Below are 24,751 nucleotides of genomic sequence, written 5' to 3'. Positions count from 1 at the left end.
CAGATTTTTATATATTAAAAACAATTAATCAAATGAGGCCAATGAATTAGAAGGAAACAAAACAACATTAGGTAACTTGAGTTCAATTCTAATTGGGGGAAGGATTAGGGACTTTCCAAGTTGGAAGGGGGAGAACAAACAGGTGCAATTCCCTGAAACCAGAAAAAGAGGTGCCCTTCCAAGCGTCTGTGAACAATCAAAGGAAGACAGAAAGAGTTACTGACTGATTAGTATGAGGCCAGTTTTCAGATAAGAACATAAGGGTTCCTTGGAATGTACAATTATGAGGAAACTCCTTGCCTCAGTCTCTGGATCAGCCCTTGTTTCTGCTCAGCATAACCTCAGGCCTTGGTTAAGGGTCTATAAGCAACAGGGAAAGCTGATCCAGTTTCCCAGCCACGCAGGGCTAGGTTCAAACGGTGATATAAGGTTTTACCCCAGTTCCCACAATTGAACACAATTTCTCACAAGACAGAAATGAGACTCGGCCCATAATGGGATAGAAAGGGAACTGAGCTAGCTCTAGAGCTGAGTCAATTCACACAAGTCAACACTTGCTGAACTAATCTCCCCAATTTCTTCCTACATGCAACCCTTTCTGCTCAGACCCCTGTCACTTCTCACCAAGATTACTATGATGCCCTCCTAATCGCTGTCCCTGACTCAAATCTCTGTTTGCTTCAGACCATCTGTCACACACTTAAAAATGGGGTTTCCCTTAAGAGCAAATCTGACTCAGTCACTTCTCACCTCAATAGACAGCACTGGTTCCCTATTGTTTCTGTGATCAATTAGAATTTTCTCTGTTTATTCGTTCGAAATCTGGCTGGAACCCTATCTTATATGACAGTCCTCCTCTCCCTGTACTCTGTGATCTGCCCAAACTGGCCTTTTCTTCTCACACTGCATCATCTCCCACCTCTGGTTCTTTGCCCAGGCCATCCCCCATTCCTGGAATATACTCCCTCCTTCCTTCTGCCTCATGGATCCTCTCTTCCTTTAAGGCCCAGCTCAAGCACCACTTTCTAAGTGAAGCTTTTCCTGGTCCTCCAAATGCCAGTGTCTTCCCTCCCTCCCTCTGTTCTCCTCACTTGGATTCATGCTGTCTGTACTTTTACAGACACTTGTCACTCCCATTTGAATGTAAAGCTGGGGATTGTTTCCTTCTTTATATTTGTGTTGCCCACAGCTAACATAGTGCCTAGCACACAGTAAGCACTTAATAAATGCCTGTTGATTGACTGACTCTCTTTGGGGAAATGCAGCAGTGCACAGAGAGGGAAAGACTGTTACATATAAAGAAAGCAAAGAATGCAGGAGTTGGGGGTGGGTTGGGGCAGAGGGCAGGCCAGGCATGGACGGTGTTCACATGTGTGGAGGTGGGAGATGAAATGCTGAGTTTGGGGAGCAGCCAGTAGGTCAGTTTGACTGAATTGTGTGTGACAGGGAATAATAGGAGATGCTGGAAAGGTAGTCTGGACTCAGAGCAGGGAGGGCTCAAAATGCCAAGGTTAGGGTTTAGAAATTTGTCCAAGGGTCCATAGGGAGCCGCTAGAGCTTCTTGAGGAGGTAAATTAAGTGGTCAGACTTATGCTTTGGAAAAATTATTTTGTCCTTTGTGGGGTGGATAGATTAATGAGATAAGTCAGTAAGTAAGCATTATTAAGTACTTAAAATGTGCCAAGTGCTAGTTTACATGTAAAAAACAGTCATTTCCTGCCATGGAGAAGCTTACATTTTAGGAGGAGGATATATCGCATGCCCAGAAGGGGTGATTGGGGGAGGGAGCCCTGGTCCAGTGGTCATAGGAACTTGTTAGGAGAGCCATACATAGCACAGCAAATTGTCATGCCCTTTTCAGTATTGAGGGTAATATTGATTTTTGATTATTGTCCCTTGATCCTAGGGGGCAGAGGGGTGTGACTTCTAGGGTTATGGAAGTGTGCTGAGGGTCTGTCATCTGCCCGGGGCTCTGCAGAGGGGCTGGGAGGGGGATGCAAAGATACACTGGACGGAGAAGGATCAGAGAGTGGGTTAAACTCGGGTGAGGAGGACTTGGGGTAAAATTTCCTGGGAATGTGCGCACCAGGTTGGGTGTAGGTGAGAGGCAGTTTTGTCACAGCAGACAGACAGGACCGGTCTGATAATCTGAAGGTCTGGGTTCTAGTCCTTCCTCCGTCCCAGATTTGCGGTGTGACCTCGGAAAAGTCGTTTGCCACTTCTGGGACTCAGAGGGGGTGGGGCCGAGCATGGGCAGGAACGGCAGCAGGATATGGGCCATGTTCTTGTTGGTCAGGCCCAGATTGAGGTCATCGCATGGGGCCGGGTTGTCCGTCAGGGTGACCCTATTTTGAGGGTCCTCTCCGCGCAGAGCACTTCACGGAGCAGCTGAAGTCCGAGTGTCACTTTGTGAACGGGACCGAACACGTGCGGTTTGTGGCGAGATTCATCTACAACCAGGAGGAGTATGTGCGCTTCGACAGCGACGTGGGAGAGTTTGTGGCAGTGACAGAGCTGGGGCGGCGCGATGCCGAGAATTGGAACAACAGGAAGGATGCCTTGGGCCACTTAAGGGCTCAGGTGCGCGCTGCGTGCAAGTACGACTACGAGGTGATTGCGCCCTTCTTAGTGCGCATGCGCGGTGAGTGTAGGCACCTGCGGAGGGGAGGGAGGGACCAGGGAAACCCAACAGGCTCTCTGGGAGAGAGAGGAGGCAGTGGGAGAGGGACGGGGGTCCTGGGGAGAGGCCAGAGCACGGAGGGAAGAGCAGAGAAGAGGCTGGAAGGGAACACCGAGGGAGGGGAGGCTGTGATGGGAGCGGGCAGGTGAGGAGGAGAGAAGGTGCGGAGTGACAGAGCAGATGCAGGGACAGGGCTCCGCAGAGCAGGGGAGAGACAAGGGGGAGCAGGTATGAAGAGAGGAGGAGATGATGGATTGGGAGAGAGGAGGAAGGGAGGGGACCAAGAGGGGACGAGCAGGAAAGGGAGATGGGTGATGGGGAGAGATTGGGGACAAAGGGGGACAGTGAAGGGGAAGGAAGAAATATGGGGGAAGGAATTGTGATGGAAGGAGAAAGGAGGGATGAAAGGGAGAAGAAAGGGAAGAGAAATGGGGAGGAACTATGAGTAGAAAACATGGAGATGAGTGAAGGGGTCAAAGGGAGGGAAGAGAAAGGAGAAGAAAGGGGAGAATGAATGGGGGAGAAAGAGGGCAGAGACTGAGGGAAGGGGGAAGAAACCCTCTTATAGCAGCATGAAGTTTGGTTCCTTGAGTCCTTTTTCCTCAGTCAAATTAGGATATTTTTACATCTTCAAATTCTAATGGGGATGAACTGCATTGAGAGCAAGCCAACCCTTCACCAATAAATAACTCACATTTTAACGATGCTGAAGTGGTTAATAGGCAGCTAGGCATGGCGGTGGATAATCAGGCCTGGAGTCAGGGAGACTCATCATCTTGAGTTCAAATCTGGCCCCAGAAACTTCCTAGCTGTGTGACCCTGGGCAAGTCACTTAATCCTGTTTCCCTAAGTTCCTCATCTGTAACATGACCTGGAGAAGGAAATGGCAAACCCTTCCAGTATCTTTGCTAAGAAAACCCCAAATAGAGAGAGGAGGTCAAATAGAGTGACAAAGAGTTGAATGTGACTGAAAAATGACTAACAACAAAAAAATTTCAAATAAAATATTATATATGTATATATACATATGTATATACCCACATATATACATACAGTATAACATTAAATCCCCCAAGTCCTGCGTACCCAGGCTTCATGAACCTTTTTAAGACATAAATAAAACTATTCCTTTTTATCCTTGAATCTAAGTTCAGCAGAGGCTTCCCATGCCCTGCCCTCTCCTGTCTCAACCACATCCTCTCCTTCCCTTCCCCCTCTCAGCCTTCTATGATAACACAGACTCTTACAACTGAGTCCTCATCACTGAAATTGTCTTTTCTCCAGGGACCCAAACACATTTCTGCTACTCCCAGGGCCCCTGGACCCCAGTCAGGATGCTCAGGTTTCTACTAGGCCTAGATGTTCCCAGTAATTCCTCTGATTCAAAATTTCTCCACTGGATTGATAGCATCTCTTAATAATTGAGCTGGAAATCTTTTTGAAAATAGTTTATTACCTACACTTATGATCTGCTTTGGAAATAATCCATTACAAAGTATACACTTGTAATGAGAAAACTTGCCTGCTAATTTCTTCCCATATCGCTGAATCCTGATGAGCTGGGGCTAGGATAATTGAGCAACATGGACTCCTAGGCCAACTTCCTGCTAGTTCACATTTCTAGTCTTAGGGGGAGTTTAAGTGTCTACCAAGATGCCCATTTCTGGCCCTGGGGGTCAGGTGACAGAGGTGGAGGCTGGACTAGGAAGACCTGCTCTGGCTCCCTCACTCAAGATCTTTCTTCTTTCTTCCAGCTGAGCCCAAGGTGATTGTGTATCCATCAAAGACAGCTCCCCTGGGACACCACAACCTGCTTGTCTGCTCTGTCACTAGTTTCTATCCTGGGGACATTGAGGTCAAGTGGTTCCTGAATGGGCAGGAGGAGACAGCTGGGGTTGTGTCCACAGGCCTGATCAGCAATGGAGACTGGACCTACCAGATCCTGGTGATGCTGGAAATGATCCCCAAGCATGGAGATGTCTACACTTGCCAAGTGGAGCACTCCAGCTTTCAGAGACCTGCCATCTTTGAATGGAGTGAGATAGAGCTCCCTCACCCTCCAGTTCTAACATTGCTCAGGGCATGGAGCTAGTTCTGAAATTCCCTCAGTGTGTGTCCTGTCTCCTCTTTTCTTCTGCCCTGGGCTAATACAAACCCTATGATGTGCTACGCGTCCTTCCCACCTTCCCTAGTACGGCTAGAAGTTACATAGACCTAGAACTTTTTCAGCCTCCTCACTGGCCCCAACCATGGGAGCTGGCTTCACTCTGGGACTCTGTGATCAGCTAAAGACCCCTTCCCCTGGAATAGAGGAACTAGGCTTTGAGAAAGATTGATGTCGGTGTCCACTGATGAGCTTTCATTTCCTGAGCCCTGAAAGGCCCTTTGCACATCCATTCCTTCCTTTCTTAGACAGGATTTAGCCACCTTCTTAGGTTCATCTCAGACCAGTCTGCTTCCCACATGGGGCTGACTCCTGAGAGAAAGTTTTGGTCCTTGGTATGTCTCCCCAGAAGCACAGTCTGAATCTGCCCAGAGTAAGATTCTGAGTGGAGTCGGGGGCCTCGTGCTGGGTCTGATCTTCTTTGGGGTTGGCCTCATTGTCCACAAGAGGAGTCTGAAAGGTGAGAAACTCTGGGGAAACCTTGAGGCCCCCGCCCTCCATGGTATCATCAAGGGAGAGAGGATTTTTTGTGCCAGAAATCTGGCCCAAGGTCAGGGGTGAAGGGGTGATCTGGCTCTGACCTTGGCTCTTTCTCCACAGAATCTTAGAGAAGGGGGTGAAGGGGTGAGATTCCAGGACTCATGGTTCTTAGGGAATCTCATTTTCACTATCAGAGACAGCTTTGTGAGGGATCTCAGGTTCCATCCTTTAGCCCCTCCCCCTGCCATTCTCCGTCCCCTCCATCCTGCAATTGTAGATGGATGAATAAAGCATCAATTAAGTGCTTCCTCTGTGGTTTCAGGTATTGGGCTAAGCAGTGGTAGGAACTCTCTGTCCCACAGTGCTCAGAACCTTGGCACCCTTTGCTTCTATGACTAGGATTTACAAGCATTTGTATGGCTGTCTCTCTCCCTTCCTTTCCAGGAAATGGGGTTCACAACCAACAGGTAGGATCCTTCTACCTGTTGGGATCAGGGTTCTCATAGCTACTGTCTTTTCCCAGTGGGGCCTAAAACTAAGAAGAAACTTGGGGACCCTTAGTGGGGAGAAGTGGTTCTTCTTGTGGGCTCAGACACACATATAGAGTCTTCTATGACTGTTCTCTGTCCTCTGCAGGGCTCCTGAACTGATCCCTGAGGCTGTATCCCCTGGAACTGTTGTGTCTTCCCAGCCTCCTCCCCATGTTTGGAGACCCATGCCTGTGCACAGATCTCCAGGAGATTAGTTCTACTGATCCCTTCCCTGGAATGCCTTACTTCTTGGATCTTCAATTCTGTCTGGATTCTTTGGCATTTCCCCAACAGAGCTTCAGTGATCTCTTACACCCTCCTTTCTTTATGTACTTTTTAAAATCCATTTTTTGTCCCTTGAGCCTTCCCCCAAATAATTAGAAGACTTAGAATCAACTGGTAACACGGAGACAAATTAAGGCGAGCAGAGAGAGGAAACTTTAGCATTTGGGATTTGGAGAATCCGCCAAAGTGTGAAATGCTTCCAGAGGTGCAGGTTGCAAACCATCTACACTTTTTTATCCTGGGCGCCTGTCATCTATGTCTTCCATAATTCCTACAGAAGTTGATTAATCAACATGCAGATGACTTTCCTCTACATTTCCTGATATCATATAGATACCAGTGGCCCTTACAGGCTTTCTGCCCAGAAACCCTTACCTTTCTCATGTGATGGGCCCACCTCATTCTGTTGATACATCTCTCTGATGACTTTCCTTCTACCACTTCTGCTCAGTTCTTCTTTGACAATGTGCTGTAGCCTATGCTTGCACATCACATGCCTCTCTATTGCACTAATAAAAAATTAAAGTTTTAGTAATACATTTTGTGTTTATCTTATATTCATTGCTTAATATATACCCTACACCCATTGCCTTTCCTCATAACAAAATTTTTACTCAAAAGTTCTGTAATAACCATCACATTGATCACATATATCCAATACTATATGCAACAATACATACCCCAAATCTCCCCACTTCTTCCATGTAATGTTTATTTTCTCTTCTTTGTGGCTAAGCTTAGTAATACATAACATTCAGCATCATCCCCCCTCTCCCCATTTTGTAGTCTTGGGTATGTTTCTTTCCTGATTCTGCTCACACTATTCTGTATCAGTTCATTTAAGTCTTCCTACATTTCTCTGAATTTTCATTTTTTGTTTCTTCTTTGGAACATAGTTCCATTATATTCATATACCACAATTTGCTTAGCACTTTTTCAATTGATGGGCACCCACTTTATTTCTACTTCCCTGCTACCACAAAGTGTTGCAATGAATTTTTTGATATATATGCATGTCTGAGATTCCTTTTTCCATCTCTGACAACATGTTAAGCTGTGGGATCTCAGGATCAAAGGGTATGGAGGTGTTGACACTTTTTAGCATCATTCCAAATTGTTTTTCACAATTGTTGTACCAGTTCACAGCTCCACAAATAGGGCAACAACCTGCCTGTCTTTGTGCAGTCCTTCCCACATTGATCATTTTCATGTGTTATCACCTTGGGAGATTTGTTGGGGAAGAGGTGAAACCTCAGAGTTGTTTTAGTTTCCTTTTCTGTCATTGTTAGTGATTTGGAGCAAACTTGAGAACTATTCATTTCCTTTGACCACTTATCTACTGGCAAAGGCTCTTGGCCTTATGGATTTGTCTTCATTCCCTCCATGTCTTGGATGATAAACCTTAATCAGAGCAAATTGAGGCAAAGACATTTTCCTCCATCAGCAATCATTCTGACTCTTGTCGTGCAAAGGCTTCTCAGTTTCAGATAATCAAAATTGTTTTTTCCTCTGGATTTGCTCAAACTCTTATTTAATTAACAATTCTTCCCTTAGCCACAGTTATGGAATCTACTTGCAGCCATTTCCTGGACCTTTGGTTTGATAACTTTTTATTAGTGACAATAGTGAGTCTTATTGAAGATTCCCCCTGAATTATTGCAATTTGGGGTAAGTGGAAGAGAATTGTTAAAAATCACCATACCATTTACCCATAGTACTTAGCAGAAAATGATTTTAAGTGACTGGATTTTGTGGTCAGTTCATTGCCATGCAAGGAATGGTGCTGCCTAGAACTTACCTTTGCCTAATGAAGTTTATGGGAGGCCATTCTTGACCAGCAGCAGAAGTGTCAGGATGGTGGAGATGGGGAGGCTGGGCCTCCTCTGCTCTGCATCCAAGTTTGTCTAGAGTGGCAGCTCCCTAAAGGGCTGGTGGGGGATGAGACACCCAAGATTGCTCAGCTACTTTTCCTTTTTTCACAGAAACAGTATCATCTCTGAGCAATGTTTCAGATTTCAGGTTCCCATAGACTCTAACCCATTGGAATGTTTATCTTTTTATCTCCACTAATGAACATTTGGAAGGAGGCAGATATCTGTTACCATTCCTAGCATCAAGGCTGCCATACTCCTTCATTTGGGCTGATATGAGTCTTATCTATGAAATCATTTTTTTTGGAAACAAAGATCTCTGGCATTTAAGGATTTAAAGTAAGGTAGGGGAAAGCAATAAATCACATAGGGAAGCAAGGAACTAACTCAGTGTTATAAGCCCATGAATACCAAGGGAGCTTCTTTTGTCTCTAAGTAACCAGTCCATTTCCAAGGGAATTGTCCCTCCAGCATATTCTTTGGTGAGAAAGCAATAGACCACGGGTTCAAGAACCTCATTATTTCCCTTGATACATTTTCTAGCAATCAATGCCATTTATCTATTATAGATCTAGAGTTGGAAGAGACCTCAGAGTCTATAGATGAGGAAGGTGAGGCCCCATAAGATTAGACAAATCAAACAAGAAAGCATTAATTAAGGCCTTTTGTGTGCCAGGCACTGTGCTTAGTGCTGGGGATACAAAGAAAGGCTGAAAATGGTCCTTGTTTTGAAGAACTCACAGTCAAACAGGACTTTATTTTTGTTCCTATAGGTAATAGAGGGCCACTGGACTTTACTGGATAGGAGAATAACATGGTCATACCCTCACTTTATTTTTTAAAAGTTTTTTTATTCTGATTGGATGTAAAGACAATTTTCAAAATTCATTTTTTAAAGATTTTTGAGTTCCAATTTTTTTCTTTCTTCATATCTCCCATCCCTCCTCCCCGAGATAATGAGCAGTCTGATATATGTTATGCAGGGTGTTCCTAAAGTCTGGACACATAGGCAGAAAGGCATATTTTCAAAAAATGAAATTTTCAACATTTTATTTAATTAGAATATTAACAAATAACATCTTCAATATGATTTCCATCATTTCTGTTGCAAAAGTTGATGTGCTTTGCAAGATTCACATGAACACAATGCAATAACTCCACATTCCTTATGTGTCCAGACTTTAGGAACACTCTATACATGTACAATCATGTAAAACATATTTCCACATTAGTCTTGTACTGAAGGAAGAAACAGAACAAAAAGAAAAAAGCACGGAAAGAACAAAGAAAGTAAAACTACTGTGCTTCGATCACCATTCAGACTCCATCAGTTCTTTCTCTGGATGTGCATAGCATTTTCCAACATGAGTCTTTTGGAAATACCTGCACTTTAGAAAGAGCCATTTGACATCTGAGTAGAGAATGGCCCAGAGGACGGAGAGGCTCTGAAGCAGGGAGGGGTCTCTGCAGGCTATTGCAGTAGTTCTGGCCTAAGTTGATGAGGGCCTGGGCCAGGATGATTGCAGTGTTAGAGGAGAGAACAGGGCAGGTATGTGAGGTGTCACCAAGGTAGAAAGGACAGGATTTGACAACTCATTGGATATGGGAGATGAGAGTGGAGAGTCAAGGCTAACAAGGATGTGAGTCTGGCTGACTGATAGGGTGGTGGTAACTTCCACAGCCATAGGGAAATGAGAGTGGGACTAAGGTGGATTTGGAGTGGGGGCAAAAGTAACAAGTTTGGTTTTTGACATGTTGAGTGTAGGATAGAGTACATCCATTTTAAGAGGGAACAATAGGCAGTTAGAGATGAGAGAATGGAGATCAGGAAAAAGGTTAGGGTTGGACAAATAGATATTGAAATCATCTGTTTAGTGATAATAGTTTAATTTGTGGGAGCTGACATGACCACTAAGCTCAGTAATAGAGAGGAAGAAGAGAAGAGGGACCAGGACATAGCCCAAGGTCACACAGGGATTAAAGGTCAGAGGCTAGATTTGGACTAAGGTTCTCTGATTACAGAACCAGAGATTTTCCAATGTAAAGATACTTCAGACTGGATAGCATGATGCCCAAAAGAGTGGGGAAAGGAAATCCCCTGGCTTTACCCTGCCATCTACTGGGGAAATGTCTTGTGTTACTCCTTTGCAAGTAATGCTAGCTTTCAGTTTTAGATATTTACTGTTATCATATTCATAACAACAAAAATGTCATATATACATGTAGGTCAAAATATTTATGGCAGCAATTTTTGTGACACCAAAGAAGTAGAAACAAGATGAGTGTTCATTGATTCCTTGATGGCAAACCATATTATGTTATATAAATTTAATGAAGCAGAAGAATTCAGAGAAGACATGAAAGAAATTAATTATTATAAAATGAAATAGAGCCAGGAAAACATTATATACAGTAACTTTAACAATATAAATGGAAAAAGGGAAGGAATAAATCACCAAAACTGATTGCTGTATATTAATGATCAAACTTGCACCCCTTAAAATAGGTGGCAAAATGGACATCCCTCAACTGCAAAAGCAGAGGGTTATGGGCATGAAATGATACACATACGATTAGATATAGTTGCTGTATTAGCTGCTTTTGGTGAAGTTGTTTCTGTTTTAAATAATTGTTTCAAAGGTTAGGTGAGATGGGGGATGCATCCATATATGAAGGTCATGCAAAAAGAAAAGGCCAATATGTTGGTTTTTTAAGCAAAGGAAACAGAGCATTTGCAGATAGAGAATCTTAAATAATCAATACTTGTATGTTTTGAAAAGGGAGGTAATAAAGAAGCATAGGAGCTTATTCAGAATATGTGAGGGTCATACCTACCTCAGCAAATCTGTGAAGAATAGTTTGGTGTGGGGAGACAATTTGGAAGCTGTTACAATAATTATGAGGTAATAGAGGCCTGAATTCAAAAGGGATATATGCAAGAAACATCACACACACACACACACATACACAACTAGTATGTGACTGGATATATATGGCGAGTGAAGATAACATTGAAGTTTCAGACATGGATGACTGCAAAGATGTTGGTGCCTTCATTAAGAATAATGGATTTGGGGGCAGGGCAGGCATGAAGAAGTTCACCTTGTGATGGTCCCCACTTTCCCCACCCCCACATCAGTTGCTGTTGTAACAAAGCTGCTTGTGGCTACTGCTGCTGCTGCTGGGGGCCCCCCATCATGGAAGAGACCAGTGAGGAGCCCCCAACATCAGCCATCCTGCTGGATCATTGCCATTTCTCTCAGATCATCTTTAATTAGGTGGAGAAATTTTACATGCCTAGAGGAGACATCACATACTATTACATCCTCACCCAGTATTTCATTCTCCTCCTGACAGACTGTGGGCATTTTTAGGGGAGGATGGAAGACAATCTAAGAATATGACATCTTTATGGGGGCTGTTTTGCCTGCCTACCTCCACAGTAAATTGTCTTTGCAGCAACAAGTGTGGTATAAAGCTTCCTACCTACCCAATGATAATTGTGTTGTATGATGGGCCAGTGTCCCTTTCCAATTCCATCCAGAACATGAGGAGGACATTTTAGTGGTCAGCGAGAGTTTGAGGAGGTTTACTAGCTCAACCAGAAACTGCACCAACAGAACCAGGAGCTGAAGGGTACCTACGTTGGTCTCCAGAAACAGAACTCAGGCGTTCATGGTGAACTCCAAAAGGCTCATGAACTGCAGGAGAGACTAGAGACTCTGACAGATATCACTGAAACATGAAAGCAGAGGGTCAGTGGCATGAATGAGGAGAATGAGTATCTGAAAGGACACAAGGGCTGCTGGGAGACAGAACCAGTGCATCTTAAAGTGAAGAACCAGAATGTGTCCTCAGAAAATGAGAAAATGGGCATCAGGTTGAAGAATAGCCTTGATCAACTTGACCAGCTTCAGGCACAGATTTCAGCTCTGAATAAGCAAGAATAATGGATACTTAAAATTCTGTTCATTCTTGATTGCTAAAGAAAAATGAAATCTTCATCTATTAAAAATAGCAGATTTGGGGAGAATGATTATGAGATATAAGACAAATGGGATGTCAGTAACAAGTCTGGAAAACACTGAGTGATAAAACTAGGAGGCCTGTAAAAAACAAAAAGACAAAAGAATAAGAGTTCATTAGGAAGAGCATCTAGCAGGACACACCAGGGCCAAGGCTACCCTTGATGATAGTCTCAATAGTTTGAGAAGTTCATACTACAGGATAGCACAGTAGTGTCAGGGGGTTTTAATAAAGATCTCTCCTGTAGTACAGGAGGTTAAGGATAGAGAAGAGTGGACAAACATGGGAGATGCCCTGTAGTTACATTTAGCAGCACCTAGAAGCTGCTCATGGGAGAGGAAGAATCAAAGATAACACAAGGATTTCCACAGGAGAATCTGAGTGAATGGAAGTGGCTTCGACCAAGACAGTGAAATCACAAGGTATGTTGTCACATCAAAAAAAATGTTAAGGGCACACTGTGATCCAGGCACTCTGCTGAGCTGGTGGAATATAAAGAGAGGCAAAAAAAACAGTCCCTGCTCTTGAGCTCAGGGTGTAAGGGAGGATACAGCATGCAAACAGCTCAGTACAAACAAGAGCTTTACAGAAAAAAATTGAAGATAATCTCAAAGGGCAGGCACTAAGATGAAGGAGGAGTTTGAAGGGCTTCTTGCAGAAGGTAGGACTTTGGCTGGAACTTGAAGGAAGTTAGGGAAGCTAGGAGAAGGATACGTTCCAGGCATGGAGGACAGCCAGTGTAAATGCCAAGAGCTGGGGGATGGAATGTTATGGATCAAAGAGTACATGAAGGGCATTGAGGTATAAGACTGGAAAGATAGGGAGAAGCCAGTTTATGAAAGGCTTTAATTACCTAACAAAGGATTTTATATTTGATCCTAAAGGCAATGGGGAGCCACTGGAGTTGATTGAACAGAAGGGTGACATACATTTGCTTTAGGAAGATCCATTTCATAGCTGAGTAGAGGATGAGGATGGATGAGGCAAAGAGACTAGCCAGCAAAGAAGAGAAGGTTTGGGGAGAAATATGGTAAGCCCATTATCTTGCATAAAGGATAAAGATTCCTTCACTCTGTTTGACAGTCATAAGGCAAAATTCCACATTATTCACAGAGTATCATACCCAGGCTCATAATTGACCATGTGGGAAAATTTCCTTTTCATAGAGGAAATAGAATGATACGGACACTCACTCAAGAGGATCTTGACATTGTCTTCATAAGGCCTTCTCAACTTTCTCAGACATAGACATCCACTTGTAGCAGTTCTCAGATTGCATTCATTTTGAGCAGCATATGGCATTTCCCTTGAATAACAGTTTCATGATTTAATTATAATCCAGGCAGTTATACGTAAAGTCAAAACTCAGAACACTATCAAAATACAGTCCCAAGAGATTTTACCTCAAAATCAAGTTTCATTAGTCATGGTTTAAGGGTAGGTTATTAATATTATTTCTCTTATTTTCTTGCAATAACAATTAAAAATAAGCATATACAAGGCCTTATCTTGTTCTGTCCTTCCAGTTTAAATGCATCCTGGAACAACTATCAAGAATCAGAAGTTAAGAAAGCAATTACATTTTGTAATTACACACAGTGACTGCATGATAGTTTACTCAAACCCCATAAAAATGCCGGCCACTTTCTTATCTTCGAGGCTGACAGATACCTATATATGAAAGTGTCGAATGCCAACTCCCAGAGCAAAAATAAAATCTTTAAATCTGGGGTGTGTTGAAACTGAGTGGGCTTAAAGATTTAACTGTTATTGCAGGTACTATTCTATAATTTCATAATCAGTGCCAAGCAACCCATCAGCTAAAAATCCCTGCTTATAAAACAAACTTGCAAGCTCCCTTACTTCAGAAGTGAGAGGATAAACTTTCTCATTAAACCATTTCATTACTTTAGAATTTTACAACATGCTGTCAGCAATGCTGGTAATTTTATGACATTGCCCAAATAGAAGGTCCCAAGGAATCTGGTAAGTCCTCAAATAACTAAGGAGATAAAGAGAATTTGCAAGGTCGTTTGTACTTTTCCAAAGGGTAAGTTGTTTTAATTATTCATTTTAAAGCAAAGTATACCCAATTGAAGTTTTTGAACATAACATCTACATTATTTTACAGTTCAATTCCTAATCTAACAGCCTACAGATAAAAAATAATTTTCTAAGGATATAATTACATCATTCTCTTGGTATCATTTTTCAGATTCATAGCATTTCCTATACAAAATCACAATATAAGCAAAAGTAGAAACCTAACAATAACATAAATAATATTATCTATTTTAAAACATAAATTAAAATTAATTGCTTATCAAATAACATAAGTTCAGTTGAATGAATTCCTGAATCTTATAGAAAACTGCTTCATCTATCTATCAATTTGGCATTCTCGACTGATGGCATTAAAAACCAGTATGGAGTAATTTTGAAGCAATTACACCTTTAGTTCTTATTCATGCAGTTTCTAAACATATTGCCTCAATGCGAAATATCAAATGTATTTTCTATTAAGATTTGATCTGTCTATAGAAGGTCACACAACTAATAGGAGAACACATCTCAATTTAAATGAGAGCACATTATCATTTAGTTTGAGGACAAAATCAAACATCTGGATTGAAAATCATAAATAGCATCATTCAAGGGTCATTAACTGCCAGGACCTCAAGTTATAGAGCCCACTGCTTTCAGTTACTTTTGAAGACTAGTGATACCAGTCTCACATTCTCCCTCTTTTGGGGTCCATGAAACTCTCCTAAAATATGGAAATTATAAACATAATAATATAACAATATTACCCTACAGAAAGATTGGAACTTATACTTTTAATGTTCCTTCAAGGACAAAATTTTAGTATTCTATACTCAATAATTCCATGCTTCAAGTTTATGTCTATAGTTTCCATTTGGTAAATGTTGTAATTTGATAAAATAGTGTGCATTTTATATTGCTAACAGGCATTTTTCCAATTGGTGTTCATAAATGTAAAGGTATAAAAAGTTTCTCATGTTGTTATCTGAATGAGATAAAAAGCCTCCTCAATCCTCACTTTCCAAAACTCCAAACTCTTATGTCACCTTACCCTCCATTCATACTCTCAGTGCAAATGGACTCCAACTTTCTTCACTTTCTACCCATTCTCTTACCTATAGTTTCTCTCTATTCTCTTCCAATGGGCTTTGACTAAAGTCTTGCAAACTTCAAAACTGCATCTTGTTAATTTCTGATTCAGCTCTTCACTTATCTTAACTACTTTCTTGGTCTAACTCATCTTTATTTCCTAATCATATCCCAGTCTAACTCATCTGGGTCTTTCTTATAAAAATTTTCATATACTCTCCCAATAAATTTCAAAACTTTTATAGCTACAGGCCTTGGCTACTTATCTATTGCTGCACTGATGTTGCCCTGAGGCCCACAGGGGACTGTTGTGTCTTGTGCTGCACTGAGGGGCTGTGGTATGGGTGTTTGGTACTGCTGGAGGCTGTAAGGGTCTGTCAGCTTAGTGAGTATGGAGCAGGGGTCCTAATGGTAGTGTCTGGAATATGCTGAGGCCCAGTGGGGTCTTTCTGTGTTTCCCCAGGGCTACACTGAAACATGTGGTGTCTGACCTCTGGAGGCTGCCTGTTTGTCTGGAGCTGTGCTGAAGCACCTGGAGGTCTGGCCTCTGGAGGATACCTGCTTGCCTGGAGCTACACTGAAGCACATGGTATTTCTTGGAGCTGGAGTTTGCCAGGTCCACTGGCTATGATAAAGCACATGGGGGGAGGGGGCTACTGGTGTTGGCTTGCTTAGCTATTTCTCATTGCTGTGGAATAATTTTAATTTTTCTGTAATTTGAATGTTTTTCCTTTCATATTTGAACTTCTTTCTTGGAGAGCTTGAAGAATTTGCTGCTTGTCATCGAATTTACCAAAATGCACTCCTTAATGTCTTTGAATTTGAAGAACAAGTGTTATCTTTAAGGAGACACATATGTATTCTCTTGACTGGAGCATTGTTTTCTGTGTTCCAAAGTTCTGGGCAGTTTTCTTCTATTATTTCCTGCATCTTGGTGTTCGAGGTTGTTTTTTTTTTAAATTTTTCATATTCTTTTGTGATATCTCTGTTCCATAAGTTGTGCTTGTACATCATATTTTCAAAATAAATGACTTTGGCTCATACAAACTTCATGTGTTCTTTGAAAATGATTACTTTTTATAGCTAAGATGTATAATATCAATTAAGTTGGGCCTTGCTTACTGTTTTAAAATGATTAATTAGGTGTCTTTGATTGAGCCTTACTAGGTGCTAAGCCCCAGGCCCAAACCCCTATTAGGTGGTAAGGCTATATGGGTGTGAACTGGTAACTAAGGTGGGGCATCAGGTGGGGCCAGTGAAGGGAGGTGCTAATACCAGAGCCAATTGAAGGAGCCTAAGTTCTGGTCACTCAGATGAGTTTGATGAGGTCTGAAACTGCATACAAAGGGAAGACAGAGCTATTTGCTTAGGGCTCTCATTCTTGGTGGCATGCTGATATGGAGACTCTGGACAGCTGTAGCTAAGAGCCCTCCAGCTCATAAACCTGGATGCAGGGACTTTGTTAAACTCTGGTAACTATGTGTTGGGATTTGAATCACACGAGGTCTGTCTGTTGATGTTTGTAATATGTTTGTATTTGCTCTGAAGTTCAGGGTGGCCTTTTCCCCTGAACTAAGTGAACAATATCTGTATGCTGGATTAAAGTAAAATTGTTAACACCTTAACGTTGCTTTCCTTAGTAAAGCAGATCAAAAGAACATGGGCTCACAGCATTCTGTGAGCAGGCTTGTGTTGCTTTTTCACCCCCACAGCAGCTGCCAGCCAGATTGTTGAAACAAGATGGAAATAGGTTTTGCATGATTTCACATGCATGATGAGTATCATATTGCTCACCTTCTCAGTGGGCAGGGGATGGGCTAGAGAGAGGGAGAGAAATTGGAACTAAATTTCTTTCAAATGCTAAAAGTAAATAATAGATTAAAACAATAGCCAGAAAAAAAGAGGCAGCCAGTAGAGCAGAAGGTAGAGTTTTGGGGCTGGAATCAGGTAGACAAGTTCAAATCTGGCCTCAGACATTTTACCAGCTGTGTAAGCTTGGGCAAGTCACTTAACATCTGCTGCTTTGGTTTTCCCATTTGAAAAATAAAATGATTACTTTTTTATTTCTCTTCTGCTAGTATTTCCTTCACTTAAGCATTTTTTTTTGTGTTCCAAACATGTTAATATCTCTTTCACTTTTTAAAGGACACTTTCTGTCATGGATTCATTTTCTTTCCTATTTTGCTAATTGAGTTTTGAAATTCTGCACTGAGAACTTTGTGTACTGACCTATATTCATTCCTATTTCTTTGCTTTATGAATTTAATTTCTCATTTCAACTATTCTGTTCTTTCTTGTTGCTTTCCCCATGCTTTCTTGAAAGTACAAAAAAATCTACCTTACCTTCCTTCATCTTATATTATTTGTTAAGAGACCTTTCTAACTGCTTTGAGGACTTAGTGCTCATCTTTCTTTGAAGTTTTTGGTGTTTAAATCTTTTTTATATTCCAGTATGACTTATTTTCTGACTCCACTTTTGTTAGTTTAGATGCACTCTTAAGACTGGGATGCAAAGATGTCTCAGCCTCTGCATACTGGAGGTTATAGGATTTTCAGGACTGAGTTCCTGACCTGAGTATCCTCTCTGAATTGGGACTAGCCCATGTAGGGTTTCTCTCACTTTTCCTTCAGACATAACTCAGCCATAAATGCTGTCCAAGAAAAACCCCACACACTGACCCCACCCCAACCTCCTTTCCACTTGACTCTCCTCCTTCTTTCTTCCAGCCAATCTGAATCAGTATTTACCACCTTTTTCCCAGGTGGGGAAAGGGCAGGTGGGTGTTTTGGACAGGGTTTCTTTATCCTTGGGAAGCATCTCTGCAGACTAATGTAGAATCCCTGAATGAACACTTGAATGTTGGAATTAAGGATTTTACTTTAATGGGGTTCTCTCTTCTTTTTTTCTACATATAAGGCTTGAATGGAGAAAAGAACTCACATACAAATTATAGATGTATAAGTTTCCACATATATAACTGAATGGGGGATAGTTTCCCATTTGTAAGGAAAACACAGAGATTTTATTTCTACATGTAAAAGTTATTGGCATGTCTAGTTCCCTTTTAAGGGGACTAGTTCTTTTAAGATGTCCTGCTGATGACCTAGGCAAGGAGGATGGCTGACAGGAACAATGTTTGGCTACTAGAGCCCTCTAGGCTTAAGCCTCCCTTAACTATAAGGCTTATGAGTAACTGAAAAAAGGTTTTTATTTGAAAAGTCAGTCAATTGATAAATTAATAAACATTAAGCGCATTATTATGTGTCAGGAACTATGTTAAGTTCTGGGATACAAACAGAGGCAAAAGACAGTCCCTACTCTCAAGGAGATTACAATCTAAAGCTTAGGCTACCTCACAAACAAGTGAGGGGAACAGCAGAGTGCCCTATTTATGTTGCGCACACTAACAAATGAATCAGTTATTTCTGGAGATGGGGACTGTGTAGTGGTTTAGAAAGGTTGCTTATCATTTTTCAGGCATGGATATTTTTTGCCTGAAAGGCTGTTATCTATTAGATGTAAGGGTGTCAATATGTGCGCACACACACATGTTGTTTCTTTCTTTGCTTATGGGCCCACCTGTTTGTGGAAAAGTATACTTGTCTATGTGAAGTATGATTTCAATGTTACTCCATCGCATTGGGGTCTTCCGAATTAAATGTATTCTATTCTTCTTCCCATCACACCTCAGTTTTGTAAAGTAGGGATGTGTACCCCATTCTTCAACATAAATCCAAACTTCTCCTCAAATCTCTTCCTATACCATGATTAATGAAAACAGACAGAGATTTAACAGCCACAAAATGTTCTTCTCTATGAGGGATTAGGGAATGAAATTGTAGCAATGAAAGGGTGAGTGCAGTGCATTGGCGTGGGAAGAAGTCCCCAGATCTTATTCCTGGCTGGCAAGGTCTAATTAAGATTTCCTCCTGAGTTCAGCCCTCTCTTAAAGTGACAAGAAATTATTTATTATTTTAAAGACGACATAGGCTTTGGACTCTTCCAACTTTAACAGGGAAATGAGGAGGAAAGCAAAGTTGACTATAGCTACAGTCTCACCAAGATGCCCATCAGTTCTTGACTGGGAATGGGAGGAAAAAGATGCCCATCTTTCAATTCATATTGTAGGCACCTGCAACTTATTGGGGTGAAGACTAAAAGGCAGGTGAACTATCACTCAGAGATCAGGTGGCCTACTTGATACTATCTATATCTGCTCAGATGTAGCAGATGGTTGAAATGGTTTCTAGTTTTAACTATTTACTTCTCTCTAGAATTTATCTAAAATCCAGTTCCAGAACTGCAGGTTCCTGAGTGTCACCAGGTGGTGAACTCTGCTTCAGCCTCTCTTCTCCATAGCAGTACACAGAGGTACAGAGCTCACAAAGCCAGGACTATGTTAAAATTCAACTGTAATTGCTCCATATCAAATACATGATGTCCTTTAGGGAATATTAGAATTCAAAACGATCTGGAGAAGGTGACCAAACTGCCTCCTTGCTGGTCATGTTTTTGCTCTGTTCTGGAAAAAGCCTTTGTTTAAAATGTCTTTACAAGGATCTAATATTAAAGATATATAGACAACTAATACAAATATATAATGCCAAAAGTCATTCCCTAGTAGATAAGCTGTCAAAGACTGAATCATTCTCAAAAGTAGGATTGAAAAGTATCAACAATTATATGAAAGAATACTCCAGATATTTAATAATAAAGGCAATACTAATCACAACAACCTTGAGGTTTTACCTCACATTTAGCAAATTAGCAATGATGGGAAAAGATGAAACTAGACAATATTTGAGAAGTTGTAGAAAGAGAGGCTCAAGAATGTACTGGGGGAGCTATGAATTGGTCAAACCAATTTAAATAATGAAAAAAGTGACTTCAGTGTCCATACCCCTTGACCCTGTCTCTCCTGCTAGGCCTAAACCTCCAAGGAACTCAGTGACAAAAATAAAGGCTCATGTACTCAAAATAATTATAGTAGTATTTTCTTCTTGCAGTAGTTAGGAACTAGGGAAATGTACATGCCCATCAATTGGGCAATGGCTAAACATGTCCTAGTACCATAATCAGTCTATCAATAACCATTTATCATACATTCTTGTTTGGGAAATAAGAAGTAAACGAATAGGTAAACAAAATATATAAGAAATAGTTGTAGGGAAAGGCTCTAGCAACTGGGAGGATCAGGAAAAGCCTCCTGCAAAAGTAGATATTGAGATAAGATTTGAAAGAAGCCAAAGATTCTGGAAGGTGAAGATGAGGAGGGAGAGCATTCCTGACATGGGGAACAGCCTCTACAAAGGCATAGAGATGGATTATTATAGGTGACAAGCACTAATTAGCTTAGCATGGCAGGACTGAAGGGTATAGAGATGTGTAAGACTGGAAATATAGGAAGAGTCCACATTGTGAAGGGCTTTAGTTTCAAAGCAGAGAAGATTTTATTTGATCGTGAAAGTAGCCATTGAAAATTAATGAGTATGTGTTTGGAGGTTTATGTGTGACATCGTCAGACTTAAACTTCAAGAAAATTACTTTAGTATCTGTGTGGAGAATGGACTTCAGTAAACAGAGACTTGAGTCAAGGGGTCCAATTAGAAGGCAGAAAGAATGCTCCAAATCACTCATAATAAGAGAAATGGTCATTAAAACAAGCTTGAGGTTTCCCCTCATACCCTAAAAATTGACAAAGATGACAAAAAGATGGCAATAGTCGATGTTGGAGAGGTTGCGGGAAGAAAAGCATAATGCATTGTTGGTAGAGCTGGAGATAGATACAACCATTATGGAAAACCAATTGTAATTATGCAAATAAAGTGACTAATATGCCTTTACCTTTTGACTCAGTAATTACATTACTCAGTTTATAACCCAAGGAGGTCATTTATCAGAAGAAGTACCCCATCTATGCCAAAATATTATAGATACACTTTTTTATAAAAAAGAATTAGAAGCAAAGTGCATGATCATCAATTGGAAAATGTATAAACTAATTGTGGTACATGAATGTGATGGAATACTACATTCCAATGGAATAAATAATGGACAGAAAATCATGGAAAGATCTAAATGAACTGATGCACAGTGAAATAATCAATACTAGGAAAACTAAAAACACAATGACTAGAAGAGTGAAAATGAGAAAAATAACCATGCATGCACATGGGTGCATGCACACATGCACAAATCAAAAGTAAATATTTTGAAAGGTGGAAGAAAAGTCATGCCTTGAAAGAAGAGCTATGAAAAGAAGCTCCCATGCCATGGATCAGTTATGCTGATTTTCCCCTTTTTCATATTTTATCTTTCAAAATATTATTTGTTACACAGGGTGGGAGGGAGAAGATAGAGACACTGTGGAGAGGGGAAGGTATCAACAAGTACATATTTAAAAAAACTGGAAAATTATTGTCTAGGTGGGAAATCATGACTATAATGCAGTATTACTGTGTTGTAAAAAGAAGTTTATATGAGGAACTCTGAAAAATTCAAGAAGATTTATGTGAACTGATGTAAAGTGAAATAAGCAGAATCAGGAGAACAATGAACACAAGGAATATAGAAATTATGGAAATAACAACAACCACACAATTAAAACTGAATGTTGTGAAGTTATATTGAACAAGCTTGGCCCAAAAGAAAAAAATATGAGAAATTATATCTCCTTTACACCTTCACGTCCACATTCTTTGCAAAGAGAGAGAATTATGGACATGGAGCATATAATTAAAGTCTTATGGTGTATTGGTTATTTTTGCAGAGCTTTCCCCTTATTTAATTTTTGATAAGGGGATGTTCTTTGGTAGGGAGAATGAAGAGGTATACTCCGTGAAATATGAGTTATATAAAAAGGAAAGAAATTAGTAAAGATTTATTTAAAAACCCATAGTATCTCATCTCAAACCCAAAATATTAGCATACATATAAAACCAACAAATTGCTAGAGAAATTAGAGCTAAAAGATTTATGGTGTCTTTTAAATGAGACTAGTAAAGATCATATATACATACATATACATATATATGTGTGTGTATATACATATATATATATATATATATATATATATATATATATATACATATACTTTTTTCAGAACCACATGGAACTTTTTCAAAAATTGAATATCTGTTAGGTCACAGAGATATTGTGAATAAAAGTAAAATGTCAGAAAGTGTAAGCACATCCATTATAAATTATAACAAAATTAAAATAGTAATCAGTTCAGGGACCAGAAACAAAAAACTGACCAAGATGGAGATTTAACAATGAAATTTTAAATACTGAATAGATCAAGAAACAACCCATAGAAACAATTAATAATTATGTAAAAGAAAATGTTGATGCAGAGTTAGTATAACATTTCTGGGATGCAGCTAAAGCAGACCTCAGAAGGAAAATTGCATCCCTAAAAACATATAACATAGACAAAAGGAGAGGATTAATGAACTGAATGTGTATTTAGGAGTCACGACCACCCAGAAGAGGTAGAATCTCTTAGCTCTAACAGAAATTTCAGGCTGTGTAGTGAAAACTTTCAGTACCGACACACCTATCACAGTGGTTCAGGTGTGACTGTGTTGAGGGAATATGTGAAAAATATATTACTTATTAGGACCTTCTGGAAACTTCTAATCCCAAAATATCTCCTTGTCTGTCTGTCTGTCTGTCTCTCTCTCTCTTTCTCTCTCTGTCTCTGTCTCTCTCCCCCACCACGTATTGGTCAGAAAAAGATAAGCACAGAAAAAAAAGTATGTATCTTATTTCAGGTGAAAGGGAATCCTTTGAATTAAGAATCAAGGAACCTTGTTATGTATTCTTCCACTTCCTCTTTCCTCATTAGAATATTTTCCTAGAAATGTATATTAGCTTCCTGTTATTGAAACACAACAGCTTTTAATCCAGGTACATTTAATACAATTTGAATTATCCTCCATAACTCAAGTTAATAGAGACATAATTTTTTCCTTTTATATAGTCTTCTTGAAGTACCTTATTTAAATATAATATTAATAGGATCATACATAAGGATGGAAGAGTAATCTAGCAAAATTCCCATTGTTTTATATTTTGGGAAACCGAGGTCCAGGGAAGGGAGGGTGAGTGCCCAAGGACATGCAGATGTAAGAACATGGATATGAACCCAATTGCTTTGACTCTCAGTCTGACTTATTTTCTAGGTGGGCCTCTTTATCAGGAATGAAAGAAAACTGAAGGATAACTGTGGAGGTGGTAGGGGGTTATTTGAAGATATCTATGATTTGAAGATCAGATTTGAAGATCAGATATTTATGAGTATCCACTAGGGTCATCAAACTAGGCTTATTCCGAAACATGATTTCTGGATGATACAGAAGAGTTTCCCATCAGTGATGGTCATCAGACATTGAAGTAAAAGAACAATTCCTGTGGGAATTTATAAGTAGGGTTGAGTCACATCTGTGCTACATGATGGAATTATTTTCCTGCTTGGAAACAGGGGGATAGACCTCATGACCTCCAACTGGACAAATTGCCTTTCTGGGATGATGATTAAATTACTCATATTGTGTCTTTTCTTACTTTTGGGTTTTGACAGCTCCTGAATAGTTTCTAGTTTAACTAGAAACTCCAGGAAGTGGCTTGCAGAGAGATTAGCCAGTCGTACAGCTCCCCATCTCATGGGGCTCAGAGAGTTTGGCTGTCTCACAGGGCCAAGCCTAGGTCTGCTAATTGATCTCATCGATGGAAATGAGGAGCATTGGTCTTAGAACCACAGATTCTGTTCCTTGCTGCCCCTCTGCTCCTTGCTGCTTGAGATGCTGGGATATATTGTTGACCATTTGGGGAACTCCTACCAAGTCATCAAAAGCTTCCTTTAAAAGAGATGAGTATTTGTCCTCCATAGTTTCTTTTTCTTCTGAATTCATAACTGGAAATAAAAATTTAATATAAATTATATAAATGTAATGTGAAATTAAGGGGACCAATAAGATGATCTCCAAAGTCCCTTTCAGCTCTAAAATGTGTCAAAAGCATTATATTTCATATTTGTTCTGTGCAATTAACTTGGCTCCTGAGACTAATTGTCCAGCCTGTTACTAATATATTTTATTTGTTTTACATTATTTTCACATAAAATAAGAATGAGACTGATTTAAAGTGTGATATTGGAGATATGCAAAACTCCTAGAGCTCAAAGCGAACTCCAAACACCCTCCAGATTATAGGAGATTCCCCCCAAAAAATGATCATCTTCCCCATTAGTGGCATTTGAATCCAAGAATGTTATTAGAACTTCACTTTATTTCATTTCAAGTTGTAAATTTTTATTGCTGAAAAAATTTAAGTGCTGGAAAGTTTGCGACTTGAAATAAAATGAAGTTCATATTACATTCCTGCATTCAGATTCCACTATTTTGGAAGGTGATTCAGTGTTTATTCAGTGATAGGAAGACATTTTGTTCAGTGGAAAGAATAATTTCTTGGATGTTTCTAGACCTGGGTTCAGAACCTAGTTTCTTAGCTAACCAGCCTCATGATTGTATATGAGACACTTACCACTCAAGGACCTCATTGTTCTCATCTGTAGAATGA

General features: G+C 40.3%; 1 protein-coding gene and 1 pseudogene across 1 annotated transcript in view; both read left to right on the top strand.

Moving 5' to 3' along the window:
* LOC118857183 (H-2 class II histocompatibility antigen, E-S beta chain-like) overlaps nt 1-6,640 on the top strand; it is a 28,643-nt gene extending 22,003 nt beyond the window's left edge. The window contains exons 2-5 of the mRNA XM_036767832.1: nt 2,372-2,641; nt 4,435-4,716; nt 5,194-5,791; nt 5,961-6,640. Coding sequence (XP_036623727.1) covers nt 2,372-2,641; nt 4,435-4,716; nt 5,194-5,405 — 764 coding nt within the window. The 3' untranslated portion in view covers nt 5,406-5,791; nt 5,961-6,640. The remainder of the gene's footprint in view (nt 1-2,371; nt 2,642-4,434; nt 4,717-5,193; nt 5,792-5,960) is intronic.
* A 4,567-nt stretch (nt 6,641-11,207) lies between these two features.
* Nucleotides 11,208-11,960, top strand: LOC118857869 (annotated as a pseudogene).
* The last annotated feature ends 12,791 nt before the right edge of the window (nt 11,961-24,751 follow it).

The sequence above is a fragment of the Trichosurus vulpecula genome, chromosome 7 (genome assembly GCF_011100635.1).
Source record: "Trichosurus vulpecula isolate mTriVul1 chromosome 7, mTriVul1.pri, whole genome shotgun sequence".
Taxonomy (NCBI): Eukaryota; Metazoa; Chordata; class Mammalia; order Diprotodontia; family Phalangeridae; genus Trichosurus; species Trichosurus vulpecula.
The sequence above is the reverse complement of the archived record's forward strand: the minus strand, read 5'-3'. Positions and strand labels throughout refer to the sequence as shown.